At 54.6% G+C, this 17,420-nt stretch overlaps 1 protein-coding gene across 1 annotated transcript; it reads right to left on the reverse strand.

The window, feature by feature from the left end:
- Nucleotides 1-1,604: 1,604 nt before the first annotated feature.
- On the reverse strand, nucleotides 1,605-6,634 carry CCN5 (cellular communication network factor 5). Its single transcript, XM_068207570.1, has 5 exons — nucleotides 6,240-6,634; nucleotides 3,707-3,923; nucleotides 2,829-3,080; nucleotides 2,441-2,634; nucleotides 1,605-1,940 (listed from the first exon to the last, which is right to left on the reverse strand). The coding sequence occupies exons 1-5, from the start codon at nucleotides 6,297-6,299 to the stop codon at nucleotides 1,917-1,919; spliced, it is 747 nt and encodes a 248-aa protein (XP_068063671.1). The 5' UTR covers nucleotides 6,300-6,634; the 3' UTR covers nucleotides 1,605-1,916.
- Nucleotides 6,635-17,420: the final 10,786 nt, after the last annotated feature.

Raw genomic sequence — 17,420 nt, forward strand, 5'->3', positions numbered from 1 at the left:
TCTCTTTGTAGGCAATGTTTTACTGCAAGAGCAGTGAGGTTTCCTTTTTTCTTTCTCTCTTTTTTTTTTTTTTTTTTTTTTTTTTTTTTTTTTTTTTACCCCAAGAGGTTGTCTGAATCACGTGCTTGACTTTCATTTTCTTTTCAGTTCTTGCAGGGCCTGAGGGAGTGAGTAAGTTGCCTTGGTCCTGCTGCCATTTCTGCTGCTGCAGGGGAGGCTTTTCCTTGGGCTGGAGAGAGGAGCTCTCCCTGCCATGCAGCCTTTTGCCCCTTCACCCCCAGACCGGCCCTGGTCAGGAGCACAGCTGGTGATGGTGGTTGCACCATGCTGGGGAAATCCCAGCCCACGGGAACTGGAGGAATTGTGGGCCTGGCAGTAGGAGGGATGAGCTACAGGGGAGTTTGGGCATTGATTTTTGGGAGCTGAGAAGAGGCTGCAGATGTGGCTGCAGATGCAGCAGCAGTGCAGGCAGTGCCATGCCCTGCCCTGCTCTCCTGCACCTCCCAACACTGGAGACCTGGGTACTGCTATGGCCAGGGCTGGTGCCATCAGCAAAGCTTATGGCTGGGTAAGAGTGAAGGATTTAACCCAGGATATAATAAATTGCAATAATGTGTTCAGTGCTTTGATTCACATTTTTTTTCCTTTTTCCTTCTCTGACTCTACGCAGCCTGATTTGAGGTGCCTCCAAGGTGCCCCACCGTGTGCCAGGACTTTCCTGCACCCACCGAGCTGGCCCTGAGCAGCAGGGCTGGGCTCGCCCTGCACAGACAAACTCCACACCTGGATGAGCACATCTTTATTTTTAGTTCCAGAAATACGCATCTAAAAAGTCCATCTCTCACCTGGACACGTCACCCAAACCGCTGCTCCTTCCAGCTGCCCTTCCCGTGGTGGAACGCGTGTTCCCTCTGCACATTTGTGCGAGGCCGTTAGAGGGCATTTGGGTTTCATTTTCCATCACCCAGAAGGACTTTTTACTGGGAGAAAGCACAGCCAGAGCAGCCGAGCAGCTCTCCTCCGCCGACTCCCGCATGGCTGGAGCAGCTCCAGCCCGTCGGGAGACGGCTCCGACTCATCTTTGCGATTTGTTTTCCCTTTTTGCTGCTTTTCCCTTGGCCCCGGCTCGCGGGGAATGTGCTTGGATGGCAGGCGGTATGTCTGGTGCTGCGAGCGGAGTCTCCGGTGTCTGAGCTCCTCGCTTGCCGAAGCCCTGCCAAACCGCCAGCGCTTTGGAGAGGAGGAGGCCAGGCAGAGCGGGAAGGCTCGTGTTTATTCTGGAGGGATGAAGGGAAGGTGACTTAGAGCTGCCATCAGGAGGACCCTGCCCATGCCCGGGAAGGCAGGGTGGGTACCATGGGCTGGCTGAGCTCCTGCATGGTCGAGCAGCTCAGCCTGGTGTGGCAGTGACTTGTGGGGTGCAGCTTGATGACCCCCGCTCCCTCCTTGGGGGCCAGGGCATGAGGGCTCCCTCCAGGGATTTTGGCTTCCAGGTGCTGGAGATGGTCTCTCTTGAAGTCCCTGCAAAGCAGAGCTGCGTGATGTGGTGGAGAAGCAGCATCACCTCTTCAGAAGGCCCACTGGTCCAAGAATGGACCAATTCCTGGTTTCTTGGGTGGGTTTATGCTTGGAGCAGGATTTCCCCATTTCCCATTTCATTCAGCCTAAGGAACTCGGAATGCTGCCCAGTAACCCTGCCTGGGGCAGTGGGGTGTACAGAGGAGGCAGGTGATGGGTGACACGGGGATCTTGTTCTCTGTTTCCAGCCTCCTTTGCAGCCAAAGTCCATCATTTCATCTCTGTTTTCCCAGTGGAAACATCCTCCATCTTCACCGTAACCACAGTGCCATGGGTTTGTGCCAGACTCTTTGCCGGGATGAGGCGTTGGCTCCAGGGTGAATCCGGGGTGGGCACAGCTACAAACGACCTCCTCTTCCCCTCTGGAAAGGCGGAATGGAGATCAGTGGGGAGATGGAGAGGGGTGCTGCTGGGCAGCAGGGGCACATAGCATGGCAGTGCAGGGGGAAAGAAGTGGGCAGAAAATGCCACCTGCACACCAGAAAGGCAGATTAGCACTGTGTCCCCACCGGGGTTGTGCCAGGCTAATTAAGGAGTGGCAGAAGCACCTCCCGGGTGTGCCCAGGGAGCCAGGCAGGAGCTGCAAATCCATCTCTGGCCATAGGGGCAGGCCGAGCTCACCTGTGTGGGATCCACAGTGCTCCTGGATTCAGACATCCAGAGACCCCAAATTTCTGGTCTGCATCTGCCATCGGCTGTTTTCCAAGCAAAGTCTCAGGAGATGGTTCACGTGTCCCTGAGACACGGCCAGCTCATGGCTGAGGAGGGCTGATGGGGGGCCCACAGGTAAGTGTTGCTGGCACTTCCCTTTGTCAGTCAAACGTGTGCCCAGCGGCAGCAGCTCCACCCAGCCCTCACTCACCGCCGGGAACGCTGCGGGCAGGGCCGGGCAGGGTCTGGCCGTGCAGAGCCGCCTCTGGGTCTCCAGCCGGCAGTAGCGGTTCTGGTTGGACACGCGGGTGGCAAAGCCCAGCCCGCAGGTGGCCGAGCAGGCGCTCCACTCCGTGCCCCACTCCGGGCAGGGGTACCGCAGCACTGGGGACACTGCCCCGGGGGCTGCAAGAAAGGAGAGGGGGGAAGGGGTGGTTGGAGGCAGGCGCCGTGCAGTTGCCCTGTGGTGCTGCAGGCAAAGCCCTGCGTGGCAGAGAAACGTGTGAGGTGTCTCCTGCTGAGGTTTCACAGCCTGCGGTGAAGGGGCCATCCCCAGAGATTTGCGTGGGCCCCCTCCCTGGAGCTGCCCTGCCTCTTACCTGCCCTGGCATCCCGGGGGAGGTGCTGGTCCTGGGCTTCACAGATCCACTCCGGGCAGCACTTCCCTGGCATCTCCACGCGGCGGGGGTAGGGGCAGTCCGGGGTGGGCAGCCGCACATCCTCCTGGCAGAGCGGGATGCAGTTGAAGCCCCCATCCAAGCAATGGCACTGGATTTTGCAGCTGGGCTGGAAAACCTCCCCGTCTCGATAGACCCGGCCGTTCACCTCGCAGCCCTCCTCATCGTCTTCAACTGCAAGTGACAGCCGGGGAACCCGTTAGGGACAGAGGGACAGAGAGATGGGGATGGCAGGGGGCAGTGCTGGGGGTAACTGCGGGACTGAACAAAGGGATTGAAGTGGGGGGACCACAGAATTGACCGAGTGGTGTGCAGGGCAGACATGGGTGTGCAGCAGCATGTTCATCACTCAGTCTCGTCCCCTTCCCTGTCTTCTCCTCTCTCCATTTTTTCAAAGCAACAGCTCACAAGCTGTGAGAACCCCCCTGCCCTGTGGCTCTGACCTTGCCTTCAGGATTTCCGGGCTAGGAAAAGTTTCTCTGAGATTTCTCTGCAGGACCCCCAGGCTCCAGCCTTGGCTGGGTGACTGCAGCATCCCTGGGACCCCCCTGTTCATTCTCACTGAAAGCACCCTGAATTCTCAGTCAGAAAGCAGTACAAGAGCTGGCAGGAGATGGGGCACCGCCCCACGGCCAAGCTGCATGCATCACCCTCAGGAAAGCTGCTTTCCTGGTCTGACCCACTTCCCCGGTGGTGCTGCGGGATGCCTGTAGCTGTGTGAGGTCATGGCTGGAGCTGGGCCGTGTACTGGACTGGAGTGTGGAGGTATCTCCAGGGAAAGTGGGCACCCCTGTGCTTACAGTTGCAGATGCCTCCTGTCCCTGCGGATGCTGAGCTGTAGTCACAGACGAGGCCCTGGCTCTGGTCACACACGTGCAGGAAGTCGCAGGGCTCTCCCAGGCGCCGAGCACAGATCTTGCAGCAGCCACACCCATCCAGGACCAGGGGGGACCCGCGGGGGCAGCGGGGTGGCACCCAGGGGCAGTAGCATGGTCTCCGGCACAGCTGGGCACAAACCTGTGGAGGCAAAGCTGAATCCATACACGAGGTTTTTGGCTAACAGCTGCTTTGTCACTGGGACGGCCAGGTAACTTCGTCTCAACCATGGGGGCAGATTTTTTGGTGGAGGGAGGCCTTTGGTGGAGGGAGGCTCCAAATCCATGGGAATATCTCAAAGCATCCTGGAAAGCTACTGTCCCCTTTGAAGGGCACCTATGGAAAACCATGGAGAATCAAGGATGCTCAGAGGCTCAGCACTCTGAAAGATGGGGACTTAATGTGCCACTGCTCTGAACATACAGGAGGATGGAGCTACAAGGTGAACATGCCAGGCAGTGGTGGCTATTTAATGAGGTCAGCAGCCCCAAACAGCCCAGTGGGAGAGAGGAAGGGAGGGAGGTAAAGCAGCCCACCCCCATGCCTGCCCCCAAGGCAGCAGGCTGTGCCCAGCCCAGGAGAGGTGGCTTTGCAGGGACTGAATTCACGTGGTGAGTGCACAGCACCTCACTCCTTACAGCCTTAGGAGCTCTCATTCATGCCAAGAAACAGGACATTGCATCAGCAGTGGGGATCTGAAGCCAGGCAGACCTCACTGCATTCCTCACTGGTCCAGCTGCATCCTCTGCTTGTCCCTGGCTGCAGCATCCTCACCTGGCCTGGCCCACTGGGCAAGGAGCCCGTAGATAGGCACGTTTTCAAGGACTGGGAGCTGTTTTCTCTCGTGGCTAGACTGAGTAATCACTTTGGCAGGGCTGTGCACTGCAGTCCTTTGCCTGCTCAGCCAATTGTCTGCCAGGAAGGTGCCCACGGAAGTTCACCTGGGCAGGTGGGTGTTTATACCCTTGGCTCGTCCTGCTGTTGGTGCACAACCACCCTGGCACCAACAGCTCTTTTAGGCAGCTCTTGAGCTCCCATCATGTCACACGTGACAGAACTATTGCACATAGAGCCTGAAGCCACGAGAGTTGGCTCTGCAGTTTGGAAGTGAACCCTTTGCCAGTGCTGGCCTGACAGTGATGTGAGCCCCCTGGCAGCCCTGCTGCTCAGCTCCATGCACATGCTGCTGGATGCAGGGCCAGCGTGTGCAGCACAGCAAACATACAACCAAAACAGCCATCCCTGCCCTGGTCCAGGTACTGGTGTGACTGCTGAGTCTGCCAGGAGAGCGATGGGCTCAGCCAGACCATGTAGGTTTTAGACACCATTTTTCTTTCTCTTTCAGTTTCTCCCAGCGGCATCAGGACTGACATGATGAGTCAGACAGAGAGGGTAGCTCCTGGTGCTCTATCTGTTCCCCATTTGCAGCAGTTCAGATGCTTTTCATGGGGCTGTAGGAGTGTCAGTGCCAATAATTGGAGTTGAAATATGGATTGGGTAATCTGGATCTTGTTCTAGTTCTGCCAGTGAGCAGCATTATTAATGTGGCAGAGACCAAGGGACTGGCTGTGGTGGCCAGGTTTGGGCTGGCAGCTCGATGGTCCTTGGTGATTCTCCAGGCACTCGTGAGCACCTGGGGCAAGAATCATTGCTGTTACAGCTCACCCAGGCAGCCAAGGGCATTTTTCATCTTTCAGGAGGTTGTTATTACAAATCAATGTTTTAGAAAGATTAGCCGAGCCATAAATCCACTTCCCCCTGCTCCTTGTAATTTATTTGTCTTTATGTGACAATGTGGCTTCTGTCAGAGGTCTGAACTCTCTGGGAAAAGAGTCAAATAGGCATGATGTTGCCACGACATCCCTGCTTGGGGATTCAAGCAGCAATTAGAACTTGGAGCTGAGATGCCCCAAATTTTTCAACATTCCTGTTCTCTGCGCAGGCAAATATTTTCACAGAGAGTCCAAGAGAAAAAGAAATAATAAAATCTCTACAACAACCCAAATCCCATTGGAGGCACTGGCTTGGCGTGAGCATTCCGAGAAGCAGGGAGAGCTGAGTAATGCCAGGGCTGGTGCTCGTGGCTTGGCCCCTGCCTCGGGAGCCTGGGCGGGGATGGAGGAGCCTGGAGGAGCCGCTACCGCCCAGCTGCTGCTCGCTGGCTCGCGGGGACCGAGCGCAGCCCAGCCCGGAGAGCGGCAGCGACGGCGAGCGAACAGCGCATCGCTGGCACTCCTGTGCGCTCCCGGGACTCGTAGAGCGAGCCTCGGGCCCAGCAACGCTCGGACCCTGCCGCTTCATCTCAAACACCTCTCCGAGCACAGCTCTGCCCCTGCATCAACACAGCCTGGCTGCCGGCCGGCGAGAGCCCCCGGGCTCGTGGTGACACCCCAGTCCCTCCTGCACCGCACTCTGCCAGAAGCAGCTAAAGCTGCCCCAGTGCCCCATCTCCCTTACCTTGGAGAGAATGCAGAGGAGGGAGAGGAAGAGGAGCTGCTTCTCCAGCTGGAGCCTCATGCTGCTCTCCCCTGTGCCACTTCAGCACATCACCCCCCAGGCAGTTTGGAGGCAGTGTTCGCAGGTTTTAAAGCCCAGAGTAGGTCCTGCTGGTGTTTATACTCTCCCTGCTCTGATGTCACTCACAGGCTCCAATATAAACATGAGTAGGTTTGGACAAGCCTCAAGATTTTCTTTTTTTTCCTTTCTTTTTTTTTTTTTTTTTTTCCAGCCCACATTCCAGCTGCCATTTCCACTCTTCTCAAGGTGAGAATATGCTGTCTACCAGGACAAAGAGTGAAGGGAAGGGATGCTGTGCTGTCCCTGGCGAGCAGGGGAGAGAGGCTGGGGAACCAGGCTGGTGGGGTGATCCAGCTCCCTTCCACTAGCCTGGGAGGGAAGCTTCATGCCCTATCCTACTGATCAAAGTCTGCCCAGGCAGAGCTGGGGTCTTCCTTGTGGGATTTGAAGGGACTGGCAGGACTGTCCCTGCTGCTGCCGTGGGACAATGCTGTGACCAGGCAGCAACAGGGCATCCACCCCTATATTTAATGCTGCACCCAGCGCATGACAAGCTGTGCAAGAGGGGCCACCCAAAGAAGCTGGAAATGGATTTGCTGTGGTGGTGGTGCTGCCACATCATCCCCATCCTGAGGGGGACTGTGGCCACCTGGGGAGGCTGCTGGGGTGGGTGGTTGGATGCACATCGTGTTGCATTATCTTGGGTACCTGATGCAGAGAGGGCTGCAGCCTGACCCTGCTGATTTCAAGCCCTGTAAATGCAAATTCAGCACCTGAAGTATTATGGTCATCTTAATCAATTGTGAGAATTAGGAATCCAAGTTTGGGGATGAAAAGCAGGTGCTCAGACATTGCCTCCCAATGCTTTCTCAGTCTGCCCTCTGCAAGCTTTTCTCCCGTCTGAGGATCTGAGACTGGCTCTTAGGAAAGACAAACCTAAGCACCTCAAGATCTACACTAGACAGAGCTACTTTCCCATATTCCTATTCCCCAGATCTTATCACAAGATATGAGAGGACAATTTGTGAGCCCAGAGCTGAAAGCAGAGGCTTGAGCATAAGCATGCAGGATTTCCTGCAGTTCTCCCTGGCTCCTCTCCTGCACCCCTGCCCCTTGCCTGCAGGATGTGTTCTGGGGCCAGGACTACTGCTCCTGTGCTGGACAAGGGATGGATCCTAGTGCACAGACTGCCTGTATCATTCAGGCATGATGAGAACTGCTGCTAGATATCAGGTCTGTGATGGCCAACACACAGGAGGTGCTGGCTACTATAAGCAGAACACCAAAACCACATAACAAAGAGTGATGCCTCATCTGTCCCTCTGGCCTTTTTTCCCTCTGTTTTGCGTTTGTGAAACAGGTTCTCAGTCACCTGAGCAGCAATCCTGACCTCAGCTCCATGCTTTCCAGAGCCTGGAAGCCAAGGCATGGAGCAGGGTGGGCACAGCCCAGCAGGGAGGAGTGCAGACTGAACTCTCACATTACCACCCCAAATCTCTGCTTTGGCTGTGCTTCATTAGCTGCAGTCAGGCTGTTAACGAGGCCATGGCAGCTTGTGGGAATACCAGGACACTTTCCAAAGGCTGCCATCACTTATGCAAGTGCCGGAGCCTCCGCTCTGCATTTTGGAGCCCCAGCTCCGTGCAGGACCCAGGCCATGCCTGGAGGTGCAGGGATCTGCTCTGGCAGCCCTGCCTGTGGCAGGGGGGGCATGAGGAGGGCACATTGCTTTGAACTCACCGGCGTGGAGGTGGTTCAGGACCCACTGACAGGTGCTCACAAACCCGAGGGTTTGATATCTAAGGCTGGAGATGCCTCTCATGTTTCACTTTCTGCTCTGGTGGCAGTGCCCTCCCACTGGCTACAGCTCAGCCCGACGTCCTGGGAGTGGCTTGGGAGAGCCAAAGTACTGATCCAGCTTTGCCACATGGGGATAGTTCAATTAATTATTCCAGCCTTGTGTTTATTAGGGATTCCTGATTAATGGCCATGAGTTCATTTCCCAGGTAGAAATCAGGTGACAGTGCTAGTAACAGAAATAAAAACCTCTCATTTCCCACAATGAAGCACCCTTGGAGCAGCTGACAGACCCGTGTGTGAGGTCTCAGGGGGCAGCAGGGCAACCCTGGGGAAGGCTGAGGCTCAGGGCTGCCCAGGGGAGCCAATTGGACATTAAACCCCTGTCACCTGATGTGTCCTGGCTACAGGGTCAGCTCCTTTCTCTTTCCTTACTCTTTCCTCAGCTCTGAACAAGAGAGACCTTGCTTCCCCCCACACCTGATGTCACTGAGATTTGGACGTAGTGAGGTGACATCACTGCGACGGTTTGACATCACCAGGAAGCTGTCAGAGCTCAGGCTGTGACAGAGAGCCCAAGTCAAGCCTGAGTCAAGTCAACAATCCCAAGTCAAGCAGTCAGATGGGGCCAAACCCAGCATCCCACGCCTGGCAAGCTGCCCACACTTCTGATGGCATTGGCAATCCTCACTGGCACCTGGCTGGCTTTTGGAGGTGCCCAGTGGAGCTGGCTGGAGGGGTACCCACAAAGTCTCCCATTATCTGCCTTCCCAAAGAGGATTCTCCATGGGTGACATGGGCTTTAGCTTCCCTTCTCCCAGCTCTGAGTCCCACATCCCCACCCAGGTCACTGTGCTGGCGCTGCAGGGGCTGCAGACAGAGTCTGGCACAGGAATTCAGCCCCTGCAACTGTTTTGATGTGCAAAGCTGCACCAGAACAGCCCATTAGCAGTTCATTTTATAAATACTGTTATAGCCCTTCCCTTCTGGAGCATGTAACCTGTAAGTGTTCTGTACTATACGTGTGATTTCAGAGCTAGTAATTAAGTCCATATGTCTCACTCCACAGTTTCCATGGTATTATTGTCAGGTTTTTTGGGGGGTTATAATTTTTTTTTTTTGTGGTCAGTTGTGCAAGAAAATAGTTGATACAGGGATCTGAATACATCTCCTTTGAGTTAGCCGCTGGCAAGCTTTGCTGTTTCTATAGAAATGAAGGAACTGCCCCAGTGAATTTACATTTTAGAGAGCTGAGTTTTTCATGTGTTTGCAGTTCAAACGTGCCATCGTGAATAACACAGAAAAGCTCTCATTTGCACACCCTGCTCAGCTGAAATTGCATCCATCTGGGATGGATATCGAGCATATTCTCCCTTCATGCCTTTCCTTTGCTGGAGACTCCCCTTCTTTACTCTCAATCATGTGTTCAGCACCCTCCCCAGAGCTGGGGGAAGGCAGAGCAGGGTCTGGATGTCCATCTCTGGCAGGGAGCAGTGAGGCTGTCCTGGGTCCTGGCTGTGAAAGTGTGGGTGAGCCCAGCTCCATGGCTTAGTGGGGAGAACACTCCCTTTGCTCCTGGGCACTCCTGGGCACTCCCCACTGCAGAGGAGCAGATCTGCCCATGGAGGGTGGACTGCACGGGTGGAAAGCTGGACATACATCCAGTTTGGAAAAACCAAGAGCCCTGAGCTGAAATGGAGATGCCTCAGGTCTCCTTCAGCTGTTGGACACTTTGGGGTGGCTGCTGGATGTTTTTCATGAGACTTCTGGAAAACACCATGGCTTTGTGAAATTTTGAAATATCTCTGCTTTTGGCAACATGGGAGAATTGTTTCCTACCCAGAATGAATCTGGCTCCAGTTTCAAACAGCAAGAGCCGAGAGAGGTGGTGATGGCTATTTCCACTCCTGTCTGGGCATTTTTATTCCCTCTGGTTCTCCCACCTTAACTGGACAGCTGAGAGCACCAGCCACCCCCAGGGACAAGGGATGGGCCAGGCAGTCTTTTACCTTGAGGTCACTGCTTCCACCCCAGGCCCGGGATGCAGGGACTGAAAGTATTTACCATCTGGTGCCTGGCCAAGTGACTTGTGAGAAAAGAATTCAGGGCTGCCGTCCAGTTTCTGATGGTCAGGCAACTGCATCAGGAGCCTTGGCTACATCTGGGACCAGCTGACCCCTCCAAGCTCCCAGCCACGGTGGCAAGGCCAGCAAGGCAGCAGCCAGGCATTGCCCCTGCCAAAGGAGAGACAGGAGCCATGCCTGCTGGTGGGAGCACTGGATCCTTCACCACTTCCCAGCCATTTTTAGGTAGGTTTCACTAAAAAGAAGCACTGATAAATGGGGCTTGGGGCTGGTTCTGCTCTCAAAGTCTGACATTGCCAAGAGGAAGGAGCTGAGTGATTACATGAGGAGCAAATGGACTATCACAACCAAGAAAAGGCTTGGTTCAGCCAAAACTATAGTAAGAGCTCATCCTTCAGACTGAGGGGCTTCTCATTAGCACAGCACAGCCTTGTACCAGCTGTTGTGAAGGGACAACAGAGAAAGATCAAACCCTGGGCAATACTTCTGTAAGATTTTTCTTTTTTTCCTGCAGTCCAGACAAGAGCAATTAATAATTGTCCCACTAAGTTAAACATTCAGATAACTCAAAGAATAAGACTTTTGTAAAACAAAGCTTGGAAACTTCAGCCAGATGAGGTTTGCCATTGTTATCTGGAAAACAGTGTCAGAAATCATCACATATTCAATATTGTGATCCTCTGGGAGTTAGTTTTTTATTGAGAATCAAACATCATCAAACATAAACTTCATTTAAAAATTATCACTATAAGTTTTATCTTTCCGACAAGATATAATCCCCAGATCCTGACCTTGTGTGGTTACTAACAGACCCTTTGTATTTTCCATGGAGCTGGATGGCTCGCTCATGTTTCCTGATCTAATTGCTCATTCTTTTTGGCTATCTCTACTTTTCTCATGGTTTCAGGCTAAAATAGACATTGTTTTTCCTTCAGTTCTTGTCTTGCTCGAGGGTGCTGCATGTTCTCACACAGCTGCCATGTCCCCTGCAGCATCAAAGAGGCTGCAAATGGAGGCACCCACCGATGTGCAGGCAGTGATGCTTGTAGGTGTCTCCAAACTCACCTTGTAATTGTGCCAGCTCTGCTTTAGGAGGGGTCTGGGGATGCTGTGTTCCCTCCCAGCCCTGCTTTCTGTGACTCTGCTAAGGCTTTCGAGGATGCTGTATGCATGAGGCAGCTGGTGTTGTGCCTGGGAAGTGTGTGGTGCTGGAGGAGCTTTGGGTGACACAGGCTGTGTCTGTTCCCAAATGCCACAGCCCTTCACATCCCCAGGGCTGCTCTTGGTTCACCAGCAGCAGGAGCAGCTCAGGGCGCTGGTGAATCCAGGCTGCTGGGACAGGGCAGTGCTGGGGAGGGGACAGTGACCTGGGGCAAAGGCAGCCCTCTTCAGCTGGCACATCTCCAGTGGGCGCTCTGCAAACCCCTGGTCATGGCTGGGACCTTCCCAAAGGCAGTGAGGAGGGCATTCCTCACTGTCCTTGATGGTTGGAAGGAGCCTGGCTCCTGCAGGAGCTTTCAGCACAGACCTTGGGCACATTGGGAAGCTGGGCTGGGGGGGAATGATGAGCTGCCAGCTCACCCTTCACACCCAGCACTTGGAAACCCCAAATGACTCGTCACCACCCAAGCCAGCTGGCAAGGAGACCTGCTGCTTCTCCCCAGGACCCATGCCAAAGGATTTGCAGGTGAGTCCCACTTCCGAATTCCACCCCAGGGAACAAAGCAATGGCTGGGCTTGCTCTCCATCTTCTGAGCAAGACTGGAAAAGCTGAAGCAAGTGATGCTTCCATGTACCAAGGAGTCCCAGGCCCCAGCCCTTCCTTATGCCTCCTCCTGATGCCAGAGACATCTGGAGACATTTCCCAAGCATGAACTTCACATAATCCACCTCCTCTTGTCCCCTTCCCCAGCCAAATCAACAAAGACACGACTGAAACCTTTAGGGTGTGTGTGGGATCCAGCTGAGAAAAACAAACCTCTGGGTCTCACTATGGCTGTGGAAGCAGCGATGTCGCCTGGAAAGTATGTACCAGGGAGCAGAGAGCAGAGGGGAGAGCAGAGGAGCTGGGCACCAGCTCAAAAATGACTCAAAATCATGGGAAATTATTTCTGATTAATGTAATTACTTCGGCTCCAGCCCTGATCAATATGAGGAGCTAAAATGCTCATAAACCGGCCGAGAATGTGAACTATGCAGAATGATTTGTAAAAGGTGTTTGGCTGGGTGTTCTCTCCCTGGCTGTTGGGCTGTCCAAGGCAGGGTGACCTGGTGCTGCGGGAGGTGGGAGAGCAATGATTTGCTAATTGCAAACTGGTGGCCCCCAGATGAGAATCCCCTCAAATGAGAATCCCCCCCAAAGGAACGGGGAGGGGACTGCCTCGTTCAGGCCCTGAGTCCAAATAAAAGCAACTAGCCTGCTTGGCTGGGCTTCTTCTGTGCTCTGACCACAAAGCAATAGCCAAGATTGGCCTTTTACAGGCTTATGGTGCCCCCACAGTGTGGGGAGGTTCTGGTGGGGTGGCACCCAGCACAGCCCAGGCAGGAGCTCTGTGTGGGCACTGAGGAGGCAGTGGAGACCTGCAGGACCATGGGGACACAGCTGGAGAGGACAGTGTTCTCAGACCTCCTACTGCCTGAGCCTGAGCTGTGCCATGTTTGGTGTCAATCTGCACAGGAGAGGTGCTTCCTGCTCAGGGGCAGGGCTGTGCCTGAGGGAGCTGCACCCACAGGAGCAGATCCGGAGCAGGAGCCTGGGACATCCCTGGAGGTCAAGGCCAGGCTAGAGGGGGCTTTGAGAAACTTTGACTGGTGGAAGATGTCCCTGGCCATGGCAGGTGATTGGGAACTAGATGGTCTTTAAGATCCCTTTCATCTCAAGCCATCCTGTGATTCAAAGATGCCCTGCAGCAGGTCTCCATGAATGATGCCTGTGGCCATATGAAGGTGGTAGGAATATCCCCCTGTGAAAGCAAGCTGAGGCTGGGGGAAAGCTGCCCTGGGGCATGGGGGTCTCCCATGAACTGGTGGTTTCTCTGACATGGAGGGGAAAGGGAAGAATGGCTGCTACAATCTCATTTTTGTCCTGCTGTTCTCCGGGAACATGGGGCTGGGCTGGGCTGGGAATTGCAAGGTATTCCTCCTGTACTTTCAAATCAAGAGCCTTTGGGGTGGGTTTCCACCAGCTGCAGGGTTTTGGGGAGAGAAATAGAGAAAGAGAGTGTTTGACTTCTGTGGCTGTCTGCACCTGGATATCCAAGGCTGGTGATGGCAGCCTGGCTATGGCTGGGCTTGTCTCAGGAGCTGCTCCCAGCCAGTTTGGAGTCAGCCAGAGCCCCAGAGGAGCATCTTACAAGGCAGGCCCTCTCATGAGCCAAGCTCCAGGAAAGAAAATTTAGCCCGGAACCACTGTCACCAGGCAGCAATTGGAGTGTGGAGAGCAGTGTGTGTGTGGGGCAGCCAGGCTGCTCCTCTGCCCTCCCTACTGGCCCAGGCTGCAGTGAATCCTTTGAGGTGATTTCCCTGCTGTGTATGCTGTCCATAATACTTTTCCAATATTATCTCCATATTCTTCCTGGGGCAGAGAGCTCCCTAGGGCACATGGAGAAATGCTGGTCTGTGATTTTGCTGCAAACCACATGTAGCACAGTGTGGTTGGGGTTAGAAGAGCCCTTTCCCCGGCATTTGGCTGCCCTTTCTCTCCACTGCCAGAAGCTGACCACATTCAAATCCCGGTTTTCCTCGCATTCCGTGGTCCTGCTGAGCTGTGGTCTGCCACCCGCGCAGGCGAAGCCATCCTGCTGGCCTGCCACCCAGAAATCCTGCTCTGGATCATCTGTGGGAGGATCAAACACAAACACTTGGCAAGCCGCAGTCCTCGAGGGCGAGGCAATGGGCCAAGGGCTGTTGGAGCAAAGGAAGATCCTCCAAGCTGTGCAGGAGAGGACAAGCCAGCCTGGACAAGTGGACAAGGGACAAGTGCAGGGGCTCGACACCAGCAACCCCAGCTTTGAGACCTTGCTTTGCTGCTGCCACAGTGTCGGAGTCCAGGACATCCCTCTGGCTGCCCTGGCTGTCTCGAGACCCTGGCAGGGGACTCGGAGACCTTGGCAAGAAGTCAAAAACACCTGTGGCTTTGATTTTAGCCTGTGGGAGAGGCTGCCAACTCTGTATGAGGAATTACAAGCCACAAGGATTTGTGTAGTGTAATAGGTGAATTGACACAGGGTGGAAAAGTAGAATTTTGGGGTTTTTAGAATGTGATTCAGGGATACAAGATGGAGGGATTTGGGCATGTTCTAGCCTCCTTCTCCTTCGTCTTGTCCTCCATGTCTTGGTGTGATGGTGACACTTTTCTACTGTTTTAAGGTAGAGAAACACTGTCTGACATAGGTGATAGGTATTGGCACAAAACTGTAAACATACCACACGTAGTTTTGAGTATATAACATGGGAGCCACCCGAGGCTCCAGGCAGACTGCTGTGGCGTCTGTACTAGATGGACCTCGGCAGGTCAGAGAGAGAATGTTATAGATAAGGAAAAATAAACAACCTTGAGAACTCGACTTCACTCATTCCAGACCTCTTCTTTGGCTGGGTGGGCTGCGGAACAAGGACTTTTACAATCTTGGGGTCATTCCAAGCAAAGCAGACTCCATCACCACGGTTCACCACAGACTCATGGTGCAACTTCTCCTGCAGAGCAGTCCCTTCACCAGCAGCTTGGTGCAGGGATGCCCTGCTCAGCCCAGGGTCCCTGTGGTGAAGTAGAGTTGTGCCTCCAGCCTTGGCTGCTGCAGCCTCCCTCTGTCACCCCGACCTTAGTGCTGCTGTGCCTTCCCTTGCATTACACCAAAGGTGCTACAGCCCACAGAGAGGCAGCTCGGAGGTCCTGCATTGTCACACAGCTTCTGCTTGGACCTGGACACATCTTCCACGGCCTGACTGTCCTCCTTGTCCCCATGCAGGACCACAGGCACCTGCTTTGAGCCAGATTTCATCTCCCTGGACTTGTCTGCAGAGTGAGAGCCCAGCCTTGCTCCTCCTGCCTCTGAATCCTGTCCCCTGGAAACATCTGCAAGGAAATAGCTGAAGGTATTGAAAATGGAGGCAGGAAACGCTCTGAATATTTTTTTTTCCTAAATATAATGACACTAATGTTGTTTGCATTGCTAAAAATAGAAATGAAGAGAACCTGCCTTTTTCCTGTTTGCTTTCAGCTCTCACTTTCCTGCCTGTCTCTGCATTCTTGGGATCTGCATGAAAATAAACCCAAGAAAGATCTCAGCAGTGTGCAAAGCAAAGCCAGATGAGTTTGGCCTTGGCTCCATCTTCCCCAGCTGGGGCCATGCTCCTCTGTGGAGCGTGGGGAGCCTCAGGCTGTGCCCTCCCCAGCTCCAGCCGCTGGCCCTGCAGGCTCTGCCCGGCTGCGGTGGGACCAGCACTGACCCCGCTGCTGCGGAACTGGCCACTCTCACTGGGAGTGTGGCCACCTGCTGCACCCTGTGCCCTGGCCCTGGTCACTCTCCTAACATTCTCAAGTGGATCAGTGGGCTCTGAGCAGTGCTGCTGCTCTTCCTCCCATGTCTGACAGAGCTGTGCTCCTGCCCCAGGCTGGATCTGCCAGGGTGCTACCATAGAAGCCCTGGGCAAAATCTCCCTGCTCCCACCTCTTCTGCTGGAGATATTTCTCCAGATGCCTGTGGCACATCCCTCCAGCATGCACTGCATGCACCCATTCCCACCTTCGATTGGGAGGATTTTGCTGCCAATCTCTCACCAGCTAATTACAGACCAATGGTCATCACTGAATTCAGAGGCTGATGGATTAAAATTCAGCTTTGAGCCAGTCCAGGATTCCCAGAACTTGGAGGATCAGCTTTGGGAGCCAAATCCCAGTCCTGATCACAGCAAACTGGCCACAGTTTCAGTGTCTGAACAGCAACGTGCCTTTAATTTGGAAGGTGATACAGCACCCCGGGTCAGCACGGCTGCCTGGTTGCTGCAGGTGTTCAGATGGAAAGCTCAGCACTCATTTTTCAGCAGAGCAACCCAGGGAATGCATGTCTTGGATGGACGCTGCTGCCTGATTTATTACAGACTCAGCTCGAGGTGCCTCGGGAGAGTAAGCCCTGGCAGAGGATGAGAGGCAGGCGTGTGTAGGGATGGATTGCAGCACACAAAATGCTGCGTTGTAGTAAGACTGCCTGGAATGCACCGAAGCCGGGAGCGGGAGGATGAATGAGTCCTCTGGCCTGGTTTACATTCCTCTGCCATCCTCAGTTTCTTTCTTGAGCTGGTGAACGGGGACGGTGGGCAGCCTTGGGCTTTTGGTCTAACTTGGAAATCCATGAGGCAGCCAAGCACTGGCCTGTAGTGCTGCTGGCACTGTCCTGGCCACATGAGCAGGCTGACAGTGCCAGAGGACCGGCTCCACTGTGTCCAGGTGCCACCCCTTGTGCAACATCCCTCCAAAGGCTGACTTTTGCAAGGAATGTTTTTCTCACAACGTGGCAGCTTACAGGGTTGACCTCAGGTTGTTCTTACTTAGCTGGAAATCAGGTGTTTAAAATGTGCCCCAATCCCTTATCCCTGGTTCCTCAGCCCCAATCCCTTATTCCCGGTCCCATATCCCCAGTCCCTTGTCCCCCGTCCTTTATCCCCAGTCCCTTGTCCACTGTACCTTATCCCCGGATCTTATCCCCGGTCCCTTGTCCCCGGTCCCTTGTTCCCGGTCCCTTGTTCCCGGTCCCTTGTTCCCGGTCCCTTGTCCCCGGTCCCATATCCCCAGTCCCTTGTCCCCGGTCCCTTGTTCCCGGTCCCTTATCCCCAGTCCCTTATCCCCAGTCCCTTGTCCCCAGTCCCTTGTCCCCCGTCCCTTGTCCCCGGTCCCATATCCCCAGTCCCTTATCCCCGGTCCCTTATCCCCGGTCCCGTATCCCCGGTCCCCTGTCCCCGGTTCCTTATCCCCGGTCCCTTATCCCCAGTTCCATATCCCCAGTCCCTTATCCCCGGTCCCGTATCCCCGGTCCCTTGTCCCCGGTTCCTTATCCCCGGTCCCTTATCCCCAGTTCCATATCCCCAGTCCCTTATCCCCAGTCCCATATCCCCAGTCCCTTATCCCCAGTCCCCGGTCCCCGGTCCCTTGTCCCCGGTCCCATATCCCCAGTCCCTTATCCCCAGTCCCTTATCCCCGGTCCCGTGTCCCCGGTCCCATATCCCCAGTCCCTTGTCCCCGGTC

Source organism: Anomalospiza imberbis, chromosome 17, assembly GCF_031753505.1.
Source record: "Anomalospiza imberbis isolate Cuckoo-Finch-1a 21T00152 chromosome 17, ASM3175350v1, whole genome shotgun sequence".
NCBI lineage: Eukaryota > Metazoa > Chordata > Aves > Passeriformes > Viduidae > Anomalospiza > Anomalospiza imberbis.